Source organism: Pectinophora gossypiella, chromosome 6 (assembly GCF_024362695.1).
Source record: "Pectinophora gossypiella chromosome 6, ilPecGoss1.1, whole genome shotgun sequence".
Taxonomy (NCBI): domain Eukaryota; kingdom Metazoa; phylum Arthropoda; class Insecta; order Lepidoptera; family Gelechiidae; genus Pectinophora; species Pectinophora gossypiella.
In genome coordinates this window covers 12,333,173-12,358,979 of record NC_065409.1, presented here as the reverse complement: position 1 = coordinate 12,358,979, position 25,807 = coordinate 12,333,173, and the positions used below count along the sequence as shown (strand labels likewise).

At 39.4% G+C, this 25,807-nt stretch overlaps 2 protein-coding genes across 6 annotated transcripts in view; one reads left to right on the top strand and one right to left on the bottom strand.

The window, feature by feature from the left end:
- The window catches only part of LOC126367820 (sulfotransferase 1B1-like), a 243,838-nt gene that overhangs the window by 28,467 nt on the left and 189,564 nt on the right, over positions 1 to 25,807 (bottom strand). The window lies entirely within an intron of this gene.
- LOC126367753 (calcium-transporting ATPase sarcoplasmic/endoplasmic reticulum type) overlaps positions 3,368 to 25,807 on the top strand; it is a 28,374-nt gene continuing 5,934 nt past the window's right edge. For 3 of the 5 annotated variants that reach the window (XM_050011478.1, XM_050011477.1, XM_050011474.1), the window contains exons 1-8: positions 3,368 to 3,527; positions 11,550 to 11,694; positions 18,648 to 18,665; positions 19,596 to 19,678; positions 20,086 to 20,190; positions 20,337 to 21,922; positions 22,002 to 22,191; positions 25,561 to 25,708. In XM_050011478.1, coding sequence (XP_049867435.1) covers positions 11,577 to 11,694; positions 18,648 to 18,665; positions 19,596 to 19,678; positions 20,086 to 20,190; positions 20,337 to 21,922; positions 22,002 to 22,191; positions 25,561 to 25,708 — 2,248 coding nt within the window. In that variant the 5' untranslated portion in view covers positions 3,368 to 3,527; positions 11,550 to 11,576. Of the gene's footprint in view, positions 3,528 to 10,353; positions 10,512 to 11,009; positions 11,157 to 11,549; positions 11,695 to 18,647; positions 18,666 to 19,595; positions 19,679 to 20,085; positions 20,191 to 20,336; positions 21,923 to 22,001; positions 22,192 to 25,560; positions 25,709 to 25,807 lie in introns of those variants that run through there. The other 2 variants (XM_050011475.1, XM_050011476.1) reach the window with 2 other exon arrangements.

The following is a 25,807-nucleotide window of genomic DNA, read 5'->3' as shown; positions in this document are numbered from 1 at the left end:
TATGTACTTACTCTAAGGAGTAACAATACCTAATGTGGTTATAATGGTAAAGTGGTGCGAGATGTTAGTAAGTTTACTAGATTATATTAGTGAGTGTATATATATGTGGAAATCTCTGTCCAACTCGAAAGAAATATAGCGTGAAGATATTTTTTTTATTTACAAACCGGTATCATCGGTTGACCTTGACTGCACGTGTTGGGTGTCAAGTCAAAATTCACACAAAAACGTATGACGCACACAATGACATCAAACATTTTATTTTAGAAAATCGGAATTTTCACAAATCTCTAGCGAAATATGCGATAGCGTCTCATTACGTTTGCGACGTAGATAGATTTATTTAACATTAAAGTAAAGCTTGGTACACATACAGGCCGGAGCGGAATTTTGTATGAAACCGCAAACGGAATCCCGTATTGTGTTTTGGCGACTTTGTGTTCAGCAATCATAATATTACTAAGATAGAAAGATAAAAATAGTGGAGCCGTGGTGGCCCAGTTGGTATAACGCTTGCACCTCACTTTCAGGTTGGAAGTTCGAATCCAGCACAGGCATAAACCACTGATTGTTGAATTTGTTTTCGAATTCATGTTTGGGTCATAAATGATTATTACGAGCTCGACGTTGAAGGAAACCCACATTCCCGAGAAATGCATTTTCGGAGGTATGTGACCTAATCTGTATTGGGCTGGTTTTACCATCGCGGGTTGGAAGGTCAGACAGGCAGCCGCGTCTGTCAAAAACCGGACCTGTCAAATCATCAGGTTAGCTAAGCGGACCCTGTGAAAAACGGGATAACGATAAGGAGATGAGTGAAAGATAAAAAAAGATAAAAGGTGGAATACCAGCCTCATAAATCCTAGTGTCAGGGATATGATTGCACCGCCAAAGGCCCCTGACATGGCTCATGTAACGATTACCCACTTACACCAGTAAGTAGTAACCGGGACCAATGGCTTAACGTGCCTTCCGAAGCACGATCATCTTACTTTCTATTATGTTATACGTATATTGTGTCAAATAGGTATTGTTTTAAGCCGCCGATTGTACATCTTCGGTCTCTTATGTGTATTTGGCATATTTGTTTTGTTTATATTTGTGTAATAAAGTGTTTAGCATTGTATCTGCGAAAGGACAGGCAGAGATGTATGTATATACATCCACTCCTCGTCAGCAGCTGTAAGATCTTAAGCCTAGTGAATATAATCATCATCATCATCATCAGCCGTATGACGCCCACTGCTGGGCATAGGCCTCCCCCAAGGATCTCCACGACGATCGGTCCTGCGCTGCCCGCATCCAGCGGCTTCCCGCGACCTTCACCAGATTGTCGGTCCACCTTGTGCGGGCCTACCCACTGAGCGTCGTCCGACACGAATATCATCATCAGCCGTATGACGCCCACTGCTGAGCATAGGCCTCCCCCAAGGATCTCCACGACGATCGGTCCTGCGCTGCCCGCATCCAGCGGCTTCCCGCGACCTTCACCAGATTGTCGGTCCACCTTTTGCGGGCCTACCCACTGAGCGTCGTCCGACACGAATATCATCATCAGCCGTATGACGCCCACTGCTGGGCATAGGCCTCCCCCAAGGATCTCCACGACGATCGGTCCTGCGCTGCCCGCATCCAGCGGCAGCGGCAGCGGTCGACACGAATATAATAGATCCTATTTATTCGACATAATCAATACAGATTCGAGTAATTACTTAGTTTTACTTGCGATGGATGTACCTCTGACCAACCCACTTGGGAATATAGTCTATGTTATGTTATCACCAACAGCCTCCGTGGTCTAGTGGTTAGAGCGTTAGGCTCACGATCTGGAGGTCCGGGTTCGATTCCCGTTGGGGACATTGTCGAAATCACTTTGTGAGACTGTCCTTTGTTTGGTAAGGACTTTTCAGGCTTGAATCACCTGATTGTCCGAAAAAGTAAGATGATTCCGTGCTTCGGAGGGCACGTTAAGCCGTTGGTCCCGGCTATTAGCCGTAAAAACACCTCCACCAACCCGCATTGGAGCAGCGTGGTGGAGTATGCTCCATACCCCCTCCGGTTGATTGAGGGGAGGCCTGTGCCCAGCAGTGGGACGTATATAGGCTGTTTATGTATGTTATCACAAGTGTAACTTGTCGAAGGTCAATGTTTGCAATGTTTTTGATTATACGTAATCATTATAATATGTTACATGGTGATCCGTAAGACAGGCATTCCGTCTAGTATGGTTTTTTTTTTTTGACGTGACTTATTGTAGATTTGCCGCAGATGGCATTAACTACTTGGCCGGACAAATGGGGAGCGCTGAAGGCTCTCACCCGGGTCTAGTATGGAGACTAGTCTCTCTCACTATAGAAACATGTTCACCGTGAGTTGTAATTGTGAGTGAGAAATAAACTCATTTTTTTAATAGTATAAATAGCAAGAAACACCCAATAGATAGAAAGATATAAATTCATGTAGTAAGAATCAATCATCAATGTGTATGTTCATTCATGTATGTATTGTAAATATGTCAAGAGAAGTCAACAAGACGTACTAAAACGCCATCGTCACAAGCAACCATAACGCGTTGTCACGTAGAACATAAAACAAAGTGGGAAATCGACCGTAACCTTTTAAAGTTTATTTCCCCTGACCAGGTTAACATTCCCATTGATACACCTCCCAAAATAACCTCACATAAAATGCCTGTACACATTGCAGGTATTCGTGGGTCCCACTATTTGCTTCACACGGCCTTCTACCAATTAAATAGGAATTATATGATTATGAAACTTACCCTATTTCCATTTTTCGTTACGGCTACATACACTAAAAAAAGATAAGTTGAAATTTGAAATACATAAACACCACTTCGTAGCATCACGTAGCAGCGTAGCCAACAGGTATCCTGCTACGCCGTAGCATATTGTAGAAACAAGCGTATTACTAACAATTGTTGCTTTTCGATAAAAACAATAAGTTTTCATCATAATTAACGTGATTTAATTATTACATTGTCATGAAAGTATATTGTTCCTAAACTTACATTATTGTTTACACTAGCTACCATCTAAATCAGTTTTGTAATGCGGTTTCCAGGTAGGATGCCGCCATTTTCTATTGTATTTACTAGCCTATTGACTAGAAGCTATTCCATCTGAAGTTCGTTTAGTTTATGTGTAATTTTGTAAATTTTCATTCAGACCGGGTGATAAGCAACTTTGTACTAAGTTTTAAGTTAGGAAGGTGTCCAGTGGGAAGTGTAGCTGGTGGTTGAAGCTAGCGGGTGGAGCATGCGTGGTGACGTTGTCGCCGCCGCTGACGCCGCCGCCGGCGCTGGCGCTCTGCCCGCGCCCACCACGGAGCTTATAAAAGAGGGCGCCGCGCTGCTCCCGCGCCCGGCGCGTCTCACTCCCGACTCTGTCCTCATGGGGCGCGCTAACCACACACGATAGTACCCACAAAAAAATAATACATTAATTAATGTATATTAACATAAACACTCAGTGATTGGGACCAAGTGATAAAGTGAAACGGATACGGTAAGTTCGTTTTCCCGTGCAGTGTTGCCGAGGACTGTGATCTGTGATTGTGACTGTTCAGTGACCGCGATCCTGGATCGGAGCGGACCTTGTGGATGCGAATCAAGTTGATACTTGCCCTGCGATATTACTATGCCGTGATACTTGTGTGAAGGAGCCAGTGTTGCCGGGAGTAAATAGTGTTGACAGTGACATTTGGAGCAGAATCATATTAGTGATATAACTGCATACATAATTATAATTATTCATAACACAATGTCTCTTGTATGAGATGCTATCATTGTAGCGCAAGAGGTTTTGTGTTAAGTGCCAGCCTTTAGCTGAGGCTAAAAATAAATCAGCCAGGGTAAAAATATAATATACATAACCGCTCTTGCAAAGTTATTAGAGCGGTTAGCAACGACATGTATTAAAGTGTATTTATTTTTTCATTTGAACATTACTCATGGATGAGTGACACTTGTCTCAGCTGCAAGAATGTTCGCTAATGTACTGGAACAAAGTCAGAGTGTAAGATATTCTGATGAGATATTTCTGTCACTGGCTCACATTTACTCCTGGCGATACTGACCCCATCAATCAAGCCCGTCACTGTCTGCTCACCGAGATGAAAACCGCGAATCTTAAACAAACTGAATTATGAACTTTCATAAAGTTCAAAGTCCGACGAAGTTTGCAATTGCGATTACGAGTTTTGCAACTCACTGTTGTCGTGTGTGATGGCGTAACAGATAAACTTTTCTACTTGGATTATGTTTTAAATCGGTCGTAGTCTCTAATCACATATATAGGAAAGAATGTTGACTTTGTACAGCAGTCGAATTCCACGATTGCTTAACTTTTTGATTGATAAATAATAATAATGACGTACGCTACTAATAGAGGAGCAATTAAGATTCAAAGAAAAACAAATATTAATTTATTTTGTCTTCAAACTTAGATTCAACCACGTGCTGGTTATATAAACATTGACGTCGAACTATTACGCTATCGAATCAATTCTACAGAAAAAATAAATTTGAAAGACGTAAAATGTATTTAAGGCTCGATAAAACCGCGTCGAATCAATTCGAATCTCGCATTAACATGATGATGATGTTTCCACGAGACATCCGAACAGCCAGCTGTGAAAATAACAGCATTTCATTTTACATTTTGTAACCAGAAATATGCTAAATATTAGCAAAGCACCTAATATTAGCTGGATATTAGGGATAGTAAACTCGCGCGTCAATACGGAGTTATAACCGGGCGGTGGAAATAAATCCGCGTTTGATTCACGTATATCTGTTCCAATATTATGTACGGTTGCCAACCGCTGTCAAAACTAGCCACGCGATGATTGAAAGAAGTAAATGCCTACTAAAAGCTTACATGAGTCACTGATAAACAGCCTAAACCGCGTGACTGCGTGATCCTAAACGAGTTCTTCAAACATATTGGTAGAGAGGTGATAAATAGGGTTGATGAGGTTGGTACTTTCACCTCCATCCATCCCATAACCCACACGATAGAAGAAGAGATGAGTAAATAGGTAATCGTTGTTAAAGAACATACTCGTAAAGTAAATAATTGTTAGCATCTATCAACATTATTATTTACATTTGAAAGATTATAAAGCTGAAACATTTGTCTGTAATCAATTTGTCTTTAGCTTTAGCACATTAAACTGTCGAATAAGTAAATAAATGATTATCTAATTAACGATTGTCTTGACTCATCTGCGGTACATAGCGATAATTTATGAGCCGAGACAATTTGTTCACTTTAAGGACAGCCGGTGAGCACAACAGACTTGGCAGTGGTTGCAACCTTCCTAATATAAACTTAGTCCGTTGCCCGCCAACTGCCCCTGCCGCCCTGCCAAGCAGTTACGACATACGATAATTCTATTTCGATTATTACCTTGCGTTTATTTGCGGATGACGAATTGCCATACTTCCACCGCACGCGTACTCGCTCGTTACATTATCTAGGAATTTTAAAAGCATCACGTGTATAAAGTATGCTCTACACCTGTTGTTTTCCTCTATTTGCTAGTACGCACCGAATATTCACTGTTTAGGCACAGTAATGTACTAGACCGGACGCTTGGTTAATATTGACTCATGTATTTAGAGCAACTATAACAGCCTGTTTTAACTATTAAGTACTTTATTTTCAGGTCTAGATTAAATCATTTGAATCAAAATTGAAGCACCTTCAATAAGCAAATACGAATAGCACGCGTTGATGTCTTTAATATAGGCACAAACAGTTAAAATGAGCATTAGTTATTTTAAGTAAAAAACTATCCAAACTACTCACTAACAGAAAATATAACCATTCAAAGCACTAATAACGATTTTACTAGCCACTAGCTCTTAAATGACTCTTAACCCAGCATAAAATCTCAATCAAGAACCGATAACTCAAAATTACTTTCGAACATCAAACGCAGTCTCCGTAAAACGTGCAGTCATGCTACAATGAGTTCTTAATGACACAGTGACAAGGTCAAGGAGTCTTCAGGTGACCCTCGAAGACGGCCACGGTACGACCTTGAGCAGTTCTTGTTAGCACCCTGCCAACAACAACATGCCTCATTCATTGCGCGCCCAGAGTCAATGATCCCGATCGAAACTAGGACGCGAAGCAATGTACTCTCAACATTATTGAGCGTCTCAAAGTCGATTATTGTACTTCTGTTCAGAACATAAAAAAAAGAATTAAGAATAAGAATGGAGTAATAAAAAATAACTACTGTCCATAACGTAAGGCGAGAGAAAACTCTATTGCGCATAAAAAAAAACAAAATTTATTAACAGTACAAATGTGCGACATTATTGCTCTGAAGCAATTTCTTCCAGGCAACCACTACCAGAAATCAGCCATAAAAAGCTTGCAACACTTCACAAAAACACCATGAAAATACAATTATAATATTTGACAGATGGGCGAATCTCGTAGCATCATAATATTATTATAATAAAATAAAAATAACAAAGATAGCAGATGCTAAGATCATCCAATAATCCTACAAATTACAGAAGAAATTCTAACTTTGATTAGTCGACCTAATAATACTTAAGTAAGTACCTACTTTGAATAATCACGGGAGTGAACCCGCCAAGTCGAGTAAAGCGAATTGCCTGTTTAATAAGAAGTCAAAGTTAAAATAGCACATTTTTATTGGGTAATACAGGACAACAACATATCATAGCATAGCTCCTGTATCCCTAAAGGGGTAGGTGAGGTGTATGGTACGAGTATGTACACCCACTCCTACCCAGCTATGTTTAAGTCCCATGTAATAGGGGCGAGGCGAGTCTATTCCCATTAACAGGGCGTAAATTCTGGAAACCACCGTCATATCAATTATTGTACATGGTCCTTACATGAATTCAGTGGTTTACAGCTCAAGTAGGGCTTCAAAATCGTGACACTGCCATGTATGCTAGACAGAGCAGAGCTATGATGGATGGATGAATTACGTAAAAATTAATTTGAAAAGTATATGACTTTGCCCTGAGCCCTTTCTTAAATATATGTATATTACTACTGGCTATTAAAAATAACATGAAAGAATAAAATGCAAAGAACAAGGAAACATTGTATTGTTCGACGAGACAATCGGAGTATTTCTTTCACTGTACAATGTCAGCGTATTTAATAAGGTTAGTTACTTAATAAACTATGTACTTCATGGCTTTCATAGCGACAGAAAGAAAAAAAATTCACGAAGGCAAATCATACTAAGTACTTAATAAACAATATGGACGCGACGTCATCACGTAATTACCTATTGTTTGTGAAACACATAAAAACCTAGAACGAAACAAGGCATTCATGTTCATATATGCCTCAACTGTATGCCCGTCGCCACAAGAAGCCCAATTTGACAGCTGTCAGGCTCAATGAATGGAAGCCTCTCAATAAATAGCCTATATACGTCTCACTGGGCACAGGCCTCCCCTCGATCAACCGGAAGGAGTATGTATGATTCCGCGCTTCGAAAGGCACGTGAAGTCTTTAATCCCAGGCTACTATCCCAAACACCGCCCACCAACCCACAATGGAGCAGCATGGTATTATCCCTACTGTGATGGCCAGAATCACAAGCATCAGGAGGGTTAAAGACCACATCGAAGCAATTCATCTAAAAAAGCTATATTGCAATTTGACATTTGCGCATATAAAAGTGCGCAATGCAAACAAATGTCAAATAGCAATATTGCTTTTTAGATGAATTGCTTCGATGTGGCCTTTTTAATCCCCCAGATTACATATTGGAATCCCTAGATTCTATAACCCTTCGCCTACAAAGTTCATCGATCAAGTCAGACAGGACGCGATCCCAATCAATCGATCAATGGAACAGAATCGTTTAACAATCAAACTTTAATAAAATCGTTATATATATTAACTCTGATATATATTATCCATGCGTAATGCGAGTCGTTACTTATACGATGTACGGTTATGATCAGTGACGTCAATACAGATATATTAGGTATAGGTAGTTGTGACCGGAATAGTATGACGAGATACTAAAATTACGGACACGAGCCACGAGCCGTTTATACACCGCATATAAATCCGCGTACACACTTATAAGCAAACCTGTTACGTGACGTGATGCATAAAACTTTAGCATGTATACATTAACGAACATAAAACTTTTCTGTGAACATATTCGCTGTATTCCTACAATTTTATAAAATAATATTTTCGATTAAAGAATAGCATATTTGGGTTAGTCAAGTATCTACTTACTATAATGTTACAGACAAATGTATATTTTTTTTTTCGGAATATGCATAAACTTAACATAGTGAACCCTCTTCCGTTTTAACAAACGGAAGCATAACTACCGAAACGGAGGTATAACTACCTACTAGTCTGATTCGATTGTCTTTATTCCAAAAGTATGCGATCGATATTTTCAGTCTTGGTATTCAGTCAAAACGATGCGTGTACGCGTCTCTACATTCAAACAGAAGCGGTTTCTAATCGCTCGTAAAATTAGTTTTATTGGAAATGTGGAAATGACTCTATTTTGCAACTAAAACATAAATATTGAGCGGAAATTTATACTACCTAAAACTAGTAATACCAATACTAATGGGATCTATAACTAAATTTAATTACGATGTTGATGGATGTATAATCAACGATTAGAGCCAATTAACAACGTATTGACGTAGAACACCAACTAGTCCTTATAACCATTTCGATCCAACCATTTTATAATAACGAATTTATAGGTAGCTACTGTTTAATTCAGTTGACAACTACACCTACGTCACACGTGAGTGTTGTTTTAACGTTTTTTTAACAGTCGCGATACATTAATTGATTTGATAAAAAGAAGATAAAAATATTTTATTTCAAAGCTTCATTTACTTAATTACAAAGTAAATCCTTCTCGAAATCCGCCAATAAAAACTACAACCCGCATCTAATCCAGAACAAAGAGTTGCAGTTTCAAACTCTACATTTTTAAAGTCGCCAGTGTTGTCACCAACTTTTTTTCAGTAGTAATAAAGTCGATAACGTATATTCCTCGTATTTATTCCAGCCACCAAAATAACGTTAACATTGGCATTCAGATGTTCCCTGTGATTTTCTATTTTAACTCTCTAAATATATTCCAAGTGTTGTTCGAGGTTGACATTTTTGCTCGGCACTAAGGTTGCTTGGAGACATCGTAAATTATCTGTTAAGTGCTCAGTTTCGGGCATTACACAATAATATAATTACAAAATGTTTTACAGCAAAATCACGATTAACAAAAACAAAGGACTCTATTTTGTATACATAAGATGTATGTGCCTATTTGTCAACAAAATGATAATCTGCAAATAAGTGAATACCTAGTTGAAAAAAACATAAGTAGAGACGAACCGAAAAGTTTTAATGTCTAATGATAAATGCTGGCAGTAAAACCCGATAAAAAATATCAAAATGACATTAAGTTTCTTTAAAAAACTTGTTTATTTATCTGGACTTTAGAGCGATTCAAAAAATATTTAAGTCAAATACAACCAGTTGAATATAAAAATAATAGATTTGTGATGAAATAAGGTTTTACTCTACGTATTCTTAATTTCCTTCAGTCCACAGGTGACTATTTATATTATAGGTACATAGGTAGTTCCCGTTTATATAAGATATTTGTTTGTAAAACTAAAACGCTTCTTTGAAGTTTGACAATATTAATTATCCAAGATCATAAAAGTATTCAAAGTGAATGTCTGTCACGAAGAATAAATATTTTGTCTCATAGATCAGTGTCAGCCGGTCCCTTGCCAACACTTCAATGTCGAAGGGGCTGCATCCAAACCTTTTGCTTTCAGTATAAGCTTTATTTTTAACAATTAGTAGGTATAGGAGATTACAAAAGTTGTGTTTCAAAAACACAGAAATCAATTCGCAGTGAACTCTACCAGATGACATTTTCCTTGCTTTAACTTTTGCGTTTTAAAAGACTGGGATACTACCCCGATTGGGATATTCCAACAGAATATTACTTAATCTCTCTTTATTTCCGACTAAATGCAAGTTTCTCACTGAAATAACCTATACCTATACGTATTTATGAAAAATTACCAAACTTGGTAACCAAAAAAACGTTTTCGGGGGATAATAATTTTCTAGATAAGGACTAAACGGCTAATGATAATATGAGAATAATAAGCAAGAAAATGCGTGGACTAGCGGAGCTCGACCCGGGCGGCGGCCGCTATAAAAAGACCGTCATAGCACGACCAGCGACGGCTCCCCGCGATATGCAACCCTGGAAAGCGACTCGGCTGTACCACCGAGTACTGATGCCAAAATAATTAAAGAAATCTCCGCCGGTGTCCCTCCGCCGCGCCCGCGCCGCTCTAAAACCGTCGCTCTTCGCCCGGGAGTTGCTACTCGGGGCGCGGCGGGAAAACATCTCCCGCGCCACTCTTATTTCTTCTTTCCTTCCCGACGCTGTCGAAAAAAATATTTTCAGTAAGTTCCCTTTACTACCTCCATTATTCGAACCAACCGTGTGTGTACTACTTCCAAGTGTGAAATTTTAGTGCCGTAAATAGTTTTAAAAGGTTTAGTGCTTATAAATTCAGTGATAAAGTGTTACATAACGGAACAGAAAACTATGAAGACGTTTCTAATTTTTAAAAATACCGCAATTTGTATGCGCCTAGGGCACCGAAATAGCACGACGTCACGTGGTACATATTCGACCTATGATTTTGCTCCACATTTATGTAAAGTCATAAATGAAATTTGTTGTTTCAGTCGTATAAATCTAAAATGGCCTCAATTTTTTCGTAATTCTATTGTTTGAATCAACCTAAATAATTTATTTGAATCGCAAATAGTGAATTCTTATTAAAAAGAATTTCATTTGACCCGAAGTTTGATAGAAATAGTTCTTGACGTAAGAAACAGGTGGCGCTGCGGTCAACCAGTTTTTTACGAGAAAAAATGACGGCTGCATTGGATACGTGTTCGTGTGGTTTATGATATTTACGAGAAAAAGTATTAGTTTAGTACAAAAATTAGAGTTATATCGTGTAAAATAATAGTTGGACTTATAAATTAAGTGAAAACTTCTCTAGAACAGTCTTTTCTCATGCATTAAAAAACTTCTTGGTGAGTGGAGCAGTGATCAATCGGTTTTACGGTTTCCGATCTAGGAAATCGCTTGTTACCTTTATAATCTTGCCCTAATTCTCTTATACGGACATCTTGTGCTGAGGGAAATAGTTATTTTTTTGATAAATGCAATTTATAGTATTATGTACAAATTGCAAATTGTGTGACCCTTTACCAAATATGATTGATGATTTATCAGAGTTCGTAAATTAAACCCTCCATATTTCGTGGTGAACGTTGTTTCCTATGTTTTCTTATTATTGAAAGTGTACACAGACACGTCCTGTTTATTGTGTCGTCCTGTCACAGTAGTAACATAACCTCAATGTTGTCGAGTACGATGATGACTAGTCATTCGTGTCTAACCTATATTCTCTTCTTGTCTTCTAGAACTGACGGCAACATAAAAAATCCACCATGGAGGACGCTCACGCGAAAACAGTGGATGAAGTCTTAGGATATTTTGGCACAGACCCAGACAAAGGCCTTAGTTCAGACCAAGTCAAAAGGAACCAAGAAAAATATGGGCCAAATGGTGAGTATTTTTATTGTTTTTTTTTAATATTAGGTATAAACCACTCAGAGCAGTTATGTGTCTTTCATAATTAATATCAATATGCAAATAAATTATGCCCATGGCTATTTATGATCATAATATAATTTCATACACAGTGAGGTGATTGTAATTCATATGTGTATTAGGGTTGGCTACTTACTTTATTATGTTTAGTTACTCTACTAAATAACTCGTACTTATAACACATAAACAATGCTGACTAGCAAGGCTAACTCTGTTTAGAATACCTTAGACTACAGAACGGTAACAGACAGTATCGGACTCACGGATAAAGAATGCACAAACAAATATTGCTAAAATATTTTTTTATGAAAGTGTACTGCATTTAAAAAGGATATGCACAGTTGATCCAACATGTTGTACTACATTAATATAATTTTAATTTATTAATTAATATTAACAGCAAACTGTAGACTGATGACCAACTGTGGCAAAGTGCCTGCTACTCAAACATGTCAATTATACAAAAAATGCAAAACACAATCCTGAGAACCATTTATAATACTCCTTGGTTCATAACAAACTCAGAAATTATTGAAAACCTGAAATGAATACAAGTCAAATTCAAATATATCTTTATCCTGCTAAGGTCCAGCCCTACTAGTAGTACTAATCCCATTGTTTAACTATTGTGTCTGGAAATCCGGGCCTTAGGAGGATATTAGGAGGTTATTCAATAGATAACATAGTTACACTTTGGATCGTCATTTTTTACATAACAAAAAAGGTCTCATTCACCTAAAACTACTGAAGTGAAGGAAGAAATCAAAGGTTCACTATTAAACTATCAAGCAAGGCTAAGAAAACATCCTAATGAATTGGCAGTCCACTCCGAATAACATACAGTATTCAGAAGAAGAGTGGTCATAGCTGTTCTCGCTGGATGACACACTCTACCTGAAACTGCGCTCATAACAAATCTGCTTATAGTCAAAAGAAAAAAAGAGATACTGATTGCAGATATAGAAAACAAAAATAATATTAGTTAATTTTAGAAGTAAACAAATATTGAAAATAGAACTAATCACTAAAATACATACTTAATAATGATTCTCTTTTGCTCACACAAGGTACCTATGTTCTTTTTATAATTTAAATCTATTATAATATGTGGATATATTACATAATACATAAACAGCCTATATACAATGCACTGCTGGGCATAGGCCTCCTCTCGATCAACCGGAGGGGGTATGGAGCATACTCCACCACGCTGCTCCAATGCAGATGGATATATTATAATAGATAATTTTTGTGTTAAGTTCAAAGCATAGAAATTCTGATAATATGGATAACCCAAAAGTAAAATGTTAAATTCAATCAAGGACAGGATGCATGTTAGCCAGTAGAATTACAATTAACATCACTCAGGGATTTCCTCATTCATACAGTTAGGGAGGGACAAGCAATGTTACAATTGTAAGTTTCAAGGACTTGCAACTAGGACAAAACTATTTTCCTCGGCTAATATTTTTCCTTAAAAGAGAATAAGGAAGCTTATTGACTATATCCTTAACTATGATTGGAGAGGGTTTTTCTTATATGTATATTCATTAAATACTGCTGTTTTACATTCAAACTTTGATATATGTATGAAACATATTATAAAAGTCTATAAAAGTATGTTGTCTAAGTAGTAATATTCTCTGATATGCCAACATATATCTAAAACATTAATTGTAATCAAAAATATTCAACTTATCTTACGCGAACAACTCATTACTAGGATATCAGGAATAGACAATACAATCTCTTTATTTTAAGTTTGCCAGCTGATAATAAAAGCCATGGATGGGTTAATGTAACACCATCATCATACATAGTCAAGGTGAGAAAGGATTAGTTGTAATTCAACCTCATTTCTATGAAAGAAGATAGTCGTCCAATGACAGATAATATTTTACTTTTTGATATACTTTTGGAATAAATATTGAAGAATAAACTTGAGTAAAGTCGCTTGATTTCTAAAATAGGTAAGTAGGTATCTTGAGTAGGTAGATCATTATAACAATACAAAACACGTAAACTTGTCCATTGTACTCAAACTGACTGTGTGTAAAAAGGCACTAATTACTAAGTACCTAGTCTGTGTTTTGTTTAGAGCAGTTCTACTTTAACAGGCTATTTCCAAATACGATATACCCATTAATTGGTAAATAGATATTCCGTTACTCTATTGCTATTACTAAGCATTCATCAATTTGTTAAAATATCCACTATACTCAATTTTTTTGATTACGCTTAGGATGTTTAAATAAAGTTATCTCCTTACAAAGTTCCAAGTTTTAAATATTTGCTATTCATTAAGATTCAAGAAGATGCGCGTTTAATCGGTCATATTAAATTAAATATTTTTAATGTCACACAAAAGTTAAAAGGACATTTAAAGGTCTAGGACCCCACCATGTCGTCGAACAAGATAGTGGTTTAATTATCCTTGTAATCAAACGAGCGAATGTAACGTTGCTAACGAGTGCGCACCCGCACAATTTACGACTCTTGTGTCAATAGATCAATTTCTCTAACGCGTAAAGATGATTAATGAACTTCAAATTGAACTGTTAATTTTTTGTATAGCCGAGGAAGACTCAATTTAGAGATTTTAAATCTTAACACTTGTTTCAACAAACTCATCGTAATACCTATATCACGGATTCCGTTGTTTGCTGAGGCGTTGCAAATTGCAAAATAGTAGTTAGTAACGTAGGTTTAGACTTTACGCGGGGCGAGGTAACAGAGGGTGTTCGTGGACATGTGCATCGGCATGATGTTTATTTATAGTAGGACAAGACTGGTGGCACCGGGGGACGCCGGGCAGAGGCCGAGATTACCAGTGGTGCGTGTGCCCGAGCACGGCCGCTGCGACGCCTTCAGGCGTGACAATGCCGTCGTCGACCGGCACACGACGCAACAATAATTATAGAACGCCTATATGCGGCGCTCAATACACATGGCTTATGATGGCTTTAACCCACAAACCTCGCACTTGTAAAAACTTGGGAAAATTACCTCTAAATAAAGACGCATCGTGAACACAATCATTGAAATGCTGAAAACAAAACATTCACATAGTATGTTTACAAATATCCAAATACCGATACTACGCATTTAAAGACTATTTAAAGTCGCAATATGATAAAAATCTAATGAATTCGATAATGAGTGGCGTGTAAATACAGGCAGGTGAAGCTCTGATAATCGATATCATATCAGTATTAGTAACAGCCATCTCGTGTTATCTATATCTTCTCTTACTCGTATACCTATCGATAAATGTCATGTCATGCCCAGTACTAATGTTTTGCAGACAAAGCAATAAAGCTATGAATCATATCGAAATATCATTAAAATCGCATTATCATTATTTTTTTGCAATATCGCATTCGTTAGGCCGACTATTTTAATATTATCGTTCGTTTGCTAAGAATATAAGAAAACTAACAGCCTTCAATTGTTTGGAATATAAAACTGATTTAGCGTTCTTAATACAATAATCTATAGTATAGTCTGTTTCTACATAATGAATGACATTAAACTTGGACTTTAACTCCGCATCATGATGTCGCATATGGAGAAACTATTATCCGCGTGGCTTATTGTTAACCGGCAAAAGTTAAAGGGGCACCATTGTTTGTTTTCCCAGCTTGGTAGGTACAAGGCGACCGGCGATTCAGCACTAAGATAGCATGAACTGCGCGTCGCTGAAGCACAGGTCACAATACGGAAAACCTCAAACCAGAATAGATCGTGAACATTACGCACGCAAATATGAGTGCTCCTTAAATAACAACTCTGTCGCCTTCATACATCGTTTACATAAATTATTCTCGCATCTTATTACCCGACTTTGTAGTAATAGTTCAGATAATAGAGTTATAACACGATACGGTTGGTCACGGGCTCGCAAATGTTAATCATTTCCTAATGATCGTAATCAAGTTCAAGGAGTCTTTAGCGTCTTCCGCGTTTTAAATATTCAATCGATTTACACATATTTTACATTTCTATCCAAAAAACTTTAGAATATTCGTATCTACTGTAGTGCAATCCAAACAGTATTATCGATCTCAAATGCATTTAAATTACTCACATTATTTCATATTCGTTTACTCTACGTTCATTGATAAGGTTGCCCTCGAAACACAGATACCCATATACTATAACGTTCTCGTGCACATCACGCATACACGCGCACTTCCTGATAAAGCGGCACGGTTTACTTGGATTTAGCGCAAGGCAAATAATTTCGATTCCATTAACCCTAAGTCTGCGTGGGCTAGCAGTGTTTAGAAACAGAAACACGCGCTTTGTGAATGTCTCAATTCGCTCGGCGTCAGCGGCTCCGTGCTAGTGGAGGATGGAGTGCATTAGACAGTTAATCTCGGGCGGGATCGGGAATGGACTGCGGCGCCGGGAATGCTTCAACACTGCCTAGATGCTGAAATATTATATAGGCACACACACCAACCGCCGGTTTATTTTGGACGGGATACGTTGGCGGCTGACGCGCGATCTTCGCAACATTTCTTATTTATTCAAGAAGAATTTCACAAACTTGAGCCAAATGCGTTTTTTGTCACCAGATAACTCTGCTACGTATGTAACTACATAGTAGCCAATACCTAAACCAATGGTGAAACAATTAATATAGTACTGTGTCAACTAGTCGTGCACAAAATCCATTCGCCACGCGCTTTTCTTGCTTAATTTACACATTTACAATTTTATCCCTTCGATCGGCTAATGTTTTCATTCTTATGTTACTACGCTTTAAGTCTAGTGTAAATTATATACCAATAAAGTTACTTCTTGCACTTGTATAAAGTATGTAAAAGGAAGGCGGGAAAGTACTGCGAAAACCTACTTTCGTCAACAATGTTGCTTCGCTTTCACTTGTAACTGAATAAGCGACGGAAAGTTCTTACAGGCAGCGTTCTTTTTTATATTATTTGGTTGTAGACTTTTTGTCAAAGGCAGTTTTTAGACACCCTTTCTCTTAAGACAGGTATCGTTGACCTGTTAGCTGCCAGACTCTTGGAAGTCTTAAATTCGAGAAACTCTATTCAAGCGATCTGTAATCGTTTGATACGCCGCCGAGCAATAGATTGACCGATAGGTGGCTTTAAACGAATTGCCTGTTGCACGTCGAACGGCATCAATTGTAGTGATGGTCGCCACGCGTCACCTGTAGCATGCCGCTAAGCGGTTCACCAGCCGGTTCCGATCACGCCATGCCAGAATTCCTCGTTATTGTTACGATATAGCGTGAGAATCCACTTTCCTTGTCCTTCCACGAGATCATCCACGACTACTATATGATTAGCACACTATCGCAACGACCTCCGTGGTCCAGTGGTTGAGCGTTAGGCTCACGATCCGGAGGTCCTGGGTTCGATTCCCGGTGGGGGACATATCACAAAAATTAATTGTTGTCCCTAGTTTGGTTAGGACATTACAGACTGATCACCTGATTGTCCGAAAGTAAGATGATCCGTGCTTCGGAAAGCACGTTAAGCCGTTGGTCCCGGTTACTACTTACTGATGTAAGTAAGTAGTCGTTACACGAGCCATGTCAGGCCCTTGGGCGGCTCAACCAATAGTAGTTCATTCATCAACTTCATCAACTCTGGTGACAGGGTTACTATCAGAACCCACTATAGAATAAGAAGAAGCACACTATCGCTCCACCTTAGTATGTCATATATTATGTATTAGTCATTGATGGACAGATATTGGCAGTCTCCTCACGTGCGCTTAATTTTTTATGCGATAACGACCGGCAGTTGCTCCCGGCGCTGAGTTTATGAGCCTATGTTAGCTCTCAGATGTACGCGAACATGCAAAAATGCTGATGCAGCTTTATGGGCGCGTTGACTAATTGCTTACATTAGTCTCGGCGTGCTGGCAGCTGGACCGCGTACGCAAATAGAGCCGATAATACGAATCATTCGCCGCACGTTGCGCAAAGCTTGATCAAGTTTTAGTACACTTGTCTATTACCACGGGCATTCTTCCCTCGACATAATGATAATTGGTTTGCGTTAGTCATTATGTGGATAATAGACAATTGGATCCGCAACGTCGTCAACGTAGTTGTGACCTCAGCGGTTTGACCGCGGCGAGGTCGCCGGCATACAGGGCACGCAACGTGGGCCAATCTGACCGATGCACGCCTCACGTTATAAACACTCCGTAATTAGTCATCTTTGATTATTACCTTACCTACGTCATGCGGCTTGAAATCATAAATCCCATTAGGCAACTTGCAACAAACCTGCGCACATAAAACTTTTCCATTTACAACTTATTTTCCTACTCACAAAGGTTTCAACGTTTCTTATGTCCTATACAAAAATATCTTATTAGTTGATCATAATCTAAAGCTAATAAACATTCAGAGTTTATTAACATCGAATGTGCGTTATTTTATCATGTTGTTTAGATAACACTGGCAACATTGTTCTTTGTTACCGGTTCTAAGTTTCGGAATAGCTGCTGAACAATCAGAATATGTGTTAAGAGATTAAACAAAGAATAGTAAATACCACGTGATTTATTTATACATTAGTTCAAGTTGGTGCGTAGTTGCGATGGAACCTGTTTGGGCTGATAACGCACGTTTGTTTTGTATGCGGAAGAAGCGAGGCTATTGCTGCGAGCGTCGTGGAGGGCCGCGGCGCTGTCGCAACGTGGCGCGACGCGAGCGCATTGACGTCACCAAGCCATGCCCATCGGAACATTCGTGCCGCCGCCGTGGCTAAGCACAGCTACCGGCGAATGTACGTGTATTTATGTACGATCGTAACTGCCGAGATAGATCGCATGCCTGCTCTGACTGGTTTATCGTCTGTTAAATTTACTCCTTTGATGTTTTATTCAAAACTCTAATTATGTTTCTTTCCTCTTTTCAGAACTGCCCGTTGAGGAGGGTAAGCACCGTCTTGGAGATAATACCTAAATATAGAGATAACTATTGAAGAACATTTAGTTCTGATTCAGGCTATGTCACGTCAGAATATACCACGATATTTCAAGAGACAAACCCGATGTTTCCATTCCAAACAATGTCACAACGCAACTTGCATAGTAATGAATCGTATTGCTAAGACTGCATTTTGCATATGAAGTGTTGAAATGCTTAAGTTACGTAATTTGGTAGCTGATTTGTAGGGATCATCGGATCAGGAACAGTGTCGAGGCCGCGGTTTTGCCCACACGGCAACCTTGTAAGCTCATTAAGCATGTACACTTCCAAGTGGGCCAGTAAATTGGTTACTCGAATATTGAATGATGGCTTACTTAACTTTTCACTTATAAATATGTAGAGCTAACAAACCAGTACCATAAATGGTACAAATACTTGTTACGGTCATTAGAGACGATTTTACTATATCATTTGAAATGTCTCTAAACAAGTCTGACTACTAAGCATGTAGAATACACCTACATAACTCTAAGATAAATTCACAAACAAAAAAACAGTTTACAGGAATCGTAAAAGAGCTATTTCACAATATCTCGACCTATATTTCCGCGGCACTCCGCATTGAGCGCCGGTTCCCACTCAAGTCTTTGTTCTCTTGAAATATCGGAAAGCATTCATCTTTTAGCTTCACTAAAAAAACTGTATATGAAACCTAAATGCACAGTCACGTCTAAAAATATGTAGGTACATACTTTAAAACCATGTCGCATACATTTATTTAAAAACTTCTCACTGTATGTCGAATATGTTAACAAATTGATGAATAATATTTTACTAATTATGTTAACGCGCGACAGGGTCTTAAAATATATATTTATTTTTAAACGTGACTGTACAAGACATATACTTTATGTATTTTTTTTTATATTTTCAGGCAAAAGTATATGGCAATTAGTCCTGGAACAATTCGATGACCTCTTAGTCAAGATTTTGCTGTTAGCCGCTATTATTTCTTTCGTAAGTTTTCTACATAAATAATTATGCAGAGTTGCACACTGAAGTATTCTGGTCTGAAATCAATTATCGTATTGTATCTGTAGAAAACACGCTCATAGTGCCTATATTTTGAGAGTTTGATCACAGTTCGCACTAAAGTTTAATTTTGAATGAAATCGCAATTTCCTCAAAAATGCAGGCAAAGGCGTACACAGAATCCTCTTCAAGGCTGTATAAAATACATCTATATTATATGAAAAAAAAACCGTTCTGGCATCATTACATATAATACTCATATAACTATTATCCCTAACAGCCTTCTAATATAATTTAATCATAAAAATAATTTATTCCCCATTCAATTCCTAGGCTGTTGTATTCGATTTGTTAATCCTTAAACTGATATTAATGAACCTTTTTTTTCACAGGTTTTAGCTTTATTTGAAGAACATGAAGACGCCTTCTCAGCATTCGTAGAACCCTTCGTTATTTTACTAATTCTAATTGCTAACGCCGTAGTAGGAGTATGGCAGGTAAGATATATTGTTATCATTTCTATTAACTGACAATAAAAAGTCTTTTATGAGCTCCAACTCATGATTATCAACTCTTAGGAGTGATACTAGACAGATAAAGTTTGTGATCTAAGTCTTTACCAAGTCTCCTCGCTCTATTACAGGAAAGAAATGCCGAATCCGCCATCGAAGCTTTAAAAGAATACGAACCCGAAATGGGTAAAGTAATCAGAAGCGACAAATCTGGCGTACAAAAAATCCGTGCGAAAGAGATCGTTCCCGGTGATGTGGTGGAGGTGTCAGTCGGTGACAAGATCCCCGCTGACATCCGTCTGATCAAGATCTACTCCACCACCATCCGTATCGATCAGTCCATCCTGACCGGCGAGTCCGTGTCCGTCATCAAGCACACCGACGCCATCCCCGACCCCCGCGCCGTCAACCAGGACAAAAAGAACATCCTCTTCTCCGGCACCAACGTGGCCGCTGGCAAGGCCCGCGGCATCGTCATTGGCACCGGCCTCAACACTGCCATCGGCAAAATCCGTACGGAGATGTCCGAGACCGAGGAAATCAAGACACCCCTGCAACAAAAACTCGACGAATTCGGTGAGCAGCTGTCTAAGGTCATCTCCGTCATCTGCGTCGCCGTGTGGGCCATCAACATCGGACACTTCAACGATCCCGCCCACGGTGGCTCCTGGATCAAAGGCGCCGTCTACTATTTCAAGATCGCCGTCGCTCTGGCTGTCGCCGCTATCCCTGAAGGTCTACCCGCCGTCATCACCACTTGTCTGGCTCTCGGCACCAGGAGGATGGCCAAGAAGAACGCTATCGTCAGGTCCCTGCCCTCCGTAGAAACCCTCGGATGCACCTCTGTCATCTGCTCCGACAAGACCGGCACGCTCACCACCAACCAAATGTCCGTCTCCCGCATGTTCGTGTTCGAGAAGATCGAGGGCGGCGACAGCAGCTTCCTCGAGTTCGAGATCACCGGCTCCACCTACGAACCCATCGGCGACGTGTACCTGAAGGGCCAGAAGGTCAAGTGCTCTGAATTCGACGCTCTCCATGAAATCGGAACCATCTGCGTTATGTGCAACGACTCCGCTATTGACTTCAACGAATTCAAGCAATGTTTCGAGAAGGTCGGTGAAGCCACCGAGACCGCTCTGATCGTGCTCGCCGAAAAGATGAACCCCTTCAACGTATCCAAGACCGGCCTCGACCGCCGCTCCACTGCCATCGTCGTCCGCCAGGAGATTGAGACCAAGTGGAAGAAGGAATTCACCCTGGAGTTCTCCCGTGACAGGAAGTCTATGTCCACCTACTGCACACCCCTCAAGCCTTCCCGCCTTGGAAACGGACCCAAACTGTTCGTCAAGGGCGCGCCTGAAGGCGTGCTCGAGCGTTGTAGCCACGCCCGCGTCGGAACCACTAAGGTGCCTCTGAACTCGACCCTGAAGAACCGCATCCTGGAACTGACCCGCACCTACGGTACTGGCCGCGACACCCTGCGCTGCCTGGCTCTCGCCACCGCCGACAGCCCGCTCAAGCCCGAAGAAATGGACCTCGGAGACGCCACCAAGTTCTACACCTACGAAGTCAACCTTACCTTCGTCGGCGTCGTGGGCATGTTGGACCCTCCCCGCAAGGAAGTCATGGACGCCATCGCCCGCTGTCGCGCCGCCGGCATCCGTGTCATTGTCATCACCGGCGACAACAAGGCTACCGCTGAGGCTATCTGCAGGTATGATTTTACTCACAGTAGTCCTGTTTCTGTTATACATAAGTCGAGTATCGAGATATTCAATCCGATGTTATTGCAGACGTATCGGCGTGTTCACCGAGGACGAGGACACGACCGGCAAGTCTTATTCTGGCCGCGAGTTCGACGACCTGCCCATCTCCGAGCAGCGCGCCGCCTGCGCCAAGGCCCGCCTCTTCTCCCGCGTGGAGCCCGCACACAAGTCCAAGATCGTTGAGTACCTGCAGAGCATGAACGAGATCTCCGCTATGGTGAGTCACCGACCCTTACATGGCTTTTATAAACCTTCAAATCAAGTAAACACTTCACTGGTGTGCACGCCACTTGTAACAAGGGATCTAGTTAATTCTCAAGGGTTCTGAAAGAATTTATGAAGAAATGCAAACAAATCTGAGAGAAAATCAAGGCTTTGAAACACAAAATATAAATCTCTCCCACTCGAGATGTTCGACGATAATTCCCTATAAATCTATATTCATAAATTGGTCGTTTCCAATGATGTAATAAGCACACATAAACACGGAAATATTTATTACCGGTAAACAATATCTTCATAGCAGTATTGGTCAGATATTATTTAATGTTTACTCTTGGAACTGTGGGAGTGCTTTCAAAATGTTTATGTTAGGGAGTCGGTTGTGTTTATAAACCGAACTCGAAGTTATCATGCTGGTTTGTTCCGATTTATAATGCGTGATATTAAAGCTTAACAATTTTATCGCGAAACATTACGATTAACCTATATTCTTGATAGAGACCCGTAAAGTAGTAAAGACACGTATGCCACTTATATTTGCATTGTACAATAGTATATTAGCATAACCAATTGGCTGACCGTAATTCATAAATAGAATTAGTATATCACGAGAGAAATGTTCACATAATACACAGATCTATTACATCAATGTTATGTTATATATAGGACATGATAAGATAAGATATTTATTGCATTCCTGATGTTTTACAGAGAAAGTACAAACAGGAACCCTGTAAGGGCACTACAACAGCTTAAAATTTAAAGAAAAAATAGTAAAGATTATGTTAAAAATAAAATAAGAATAATTGGACAATTAGATGACCATAAAATATGATATCCTAGACTACGAATAGTTGTAACTATAGTATCAAAATCTGAAAATGAATGTTTTATCTATACTTATAATAAATCTGTAGAGAGGTCAATTCTGTACATTAAATATTTTTTCAAAATAACTATCAGGGGGTGATAAGTGATCGATACTGATGCCAAAAATGCAATCAGTAAAATTTTTGTCTGTCTGTCTGTCTGTCTGTCTGTCTGTATGTTCCTTATAGAAACAAAAACTACTGGACGGATTTTAATGAAACTTGGTACAATTATTCTTCACACTCCTGGACAGGTCATAGTATACTTTTCATCACGCTACAATCAATAGGAGCAGAGTAGTGAAGGGAAATCCTTTTGTATGAAAAATCTAAACCACTCAAGTTAGACGTTTGAAATTTGGCATGCAGGTACCTTAGATACCGTTAGAGGTGCACTAAGAAAGGAATTCCCGAAATTCCTACGGGAACGGGAATTAGCGGGAAAATCCTTTTGTATGAAAAATCTAAACCACTCAAGTTAGACTTTTGAAATTTGGCATGCAGGTACCTTAGATAACGTAGAGGTGCACTAAGAAAGGAATTCCCGAAATTCCCACGGGAACGGGAATTAGCGGAAAAATATTTTTGTATGAAAAATCTAAACCATTCAAGTTAGATGTTGAAATTTGTCATGCAGGTACCTTAGATACCGTAGAGGTGTACTAAGAAGGAATTCCCGAAATTCCCACGGGAACGGGAATTAGCGAGAAAATCCTTTTGTATGAAAAATATAAACCACTCAAGTTAGACGTTTGAAATTTGGCATGCAGGTACCATAGGTACCGTAGAGGTGCACTAAGAAAGGAATTCCCAAAATTCTCACGGGAACGGGAATTAGCGGGAAATACCTTTTGTATGAAAAATCTAAACCACTCAAGTTAGACATTTGAAATTTAGCACGCAGGCACCTTAGACACCGTAGAGGTGTACTAAGAAAGGAATTCCCGAAATTCCCACGGGAACGGGAATTAGCGGGAAAATCCTTTTGTATGAAAATCTAAACCACTCAAGTTAGACGTTTGAAATTTGGCATGCAGGTACTTTAGTAAACTTAAAGCTTAGTTGCAACAGGATATTACAAAATTCCCACGGGAACGGTAGTTAGCGGGAAAAAACATTTGTATGAAAAAATCAAATCTAAATAAAAGGAGAAACTGACTGACTCAGTGACTGACATATCAACGCATAGCCTGAACGGCTAAATGTAGGCATTTGAAATTTGGAAGGGACATAGCTTAGGTACCGTAGAGGTGCACTAAGAAAGGAATTCCCGGAATTCCCACGGGAACGGAAATTAGCGGGACAATCCTTTTGTATGAAAAATCTAAACCGCTTAAGTTAGACGCTTGAAATTTGGCATGCAGGTACCTTAGTTAACTTAAACCTTAGTTGCAACAGGATATTGCAAAATTCCCACGGAAACGGGAGTTAGCGGGAAAAAAACATTTGTATGAAAAAATCGAAACCGCGTAAGATAGATGTTTTCAATTCAATTCAATTAAATTATTTATTGCATTCCATGTAGTACAATGGGGTGTTACATAGGCATAGGAACTAAAACATGGACCCTGTAGGGCACAGCAACGTTGAAGGGAAGAGAGGAAGTGTGTATTAAAATTAAAACTCAATGAACAATCAATTAAAAAAAAATCAATTCAATCAATTGATTCAATCTAGCATGCATGCATACCTTAGTAAATATAAAGTTTATTTTTGGCTGTATTTTGAAAAATGGGAGTTATTGGAAAAAAATTGTATGAAAAAATCTAAACTGCATAAGTTAGATGCTTGAAATTTGATATGCACTCCCACACACACAAAGATCTCTCTCTTATATAACACGCCACGCGGACGAAGTCGCGGGCAAAAGCTAGTGAAATATAAAAACATGAAAGCAATTGAACCGGATTACTATATTGGCATGTCAGTATATTGTGTATGTAAGTAGTAGGTATAAAATATGCTGGGTGCTAGTGACAATGTAATGAATACTGAGGGGGATGGAAAATTACACTTGATATGAACTCGGAATCACGGTCAGAATCATTTCTCAAAGTTATCTTTACGATGTCACTAACATCCTGTGTGTCAATCCTGTGTACCCTGTATGTGTGTATATGTGCAGAATTCAGTCACCCTATGCTTTTCTGAATATTAAGAAGATCTCTCTCTCTTTATTTAAGAGCTGCGCTCTTGTCGGTGGAGTAATCGCCTTCATTACTCCATAGATAGGGCATGTAGAACGGTGGTTGCCCCAATCGCCTTCCGTTCGCAGTACACCGACCAATTTCTCAATCGGTGATGTTTTAGCTAGAGCCCTACCAGAATCCATTTCCTCGGCCTCCAACCAGTACTGATACCGCTGCTGCCCGGCATCAGGGAAGAAGATAATTACATTAAGAAGATATTATTACAATATTATTTATTTCAACATAAAGTCCTGAAAAAGCACATAATGTCCACAAGTAACTCATTTACCGGATGTGTCTACACAGACTGGTGATGGTGTAAACGACGCCCCTGCCCTGAAGAAGGCCGAGATCGGTATCGCCATGGGCTCCGGCACTGCTGTGGCCAAGTCCGCCGCTGAGATGGTGCTCGCTGACGACAACTTCTCTTCCATCGTCGCTGCTGTTGAGGAAGGTAAGCTCACGACTACATCCTAATTCAGTGAGGTACATCCACCGAAAGATGAACTAAGTACCCACACCTCACCGAGCAGCCGAGCTCTGTTAGAACAAC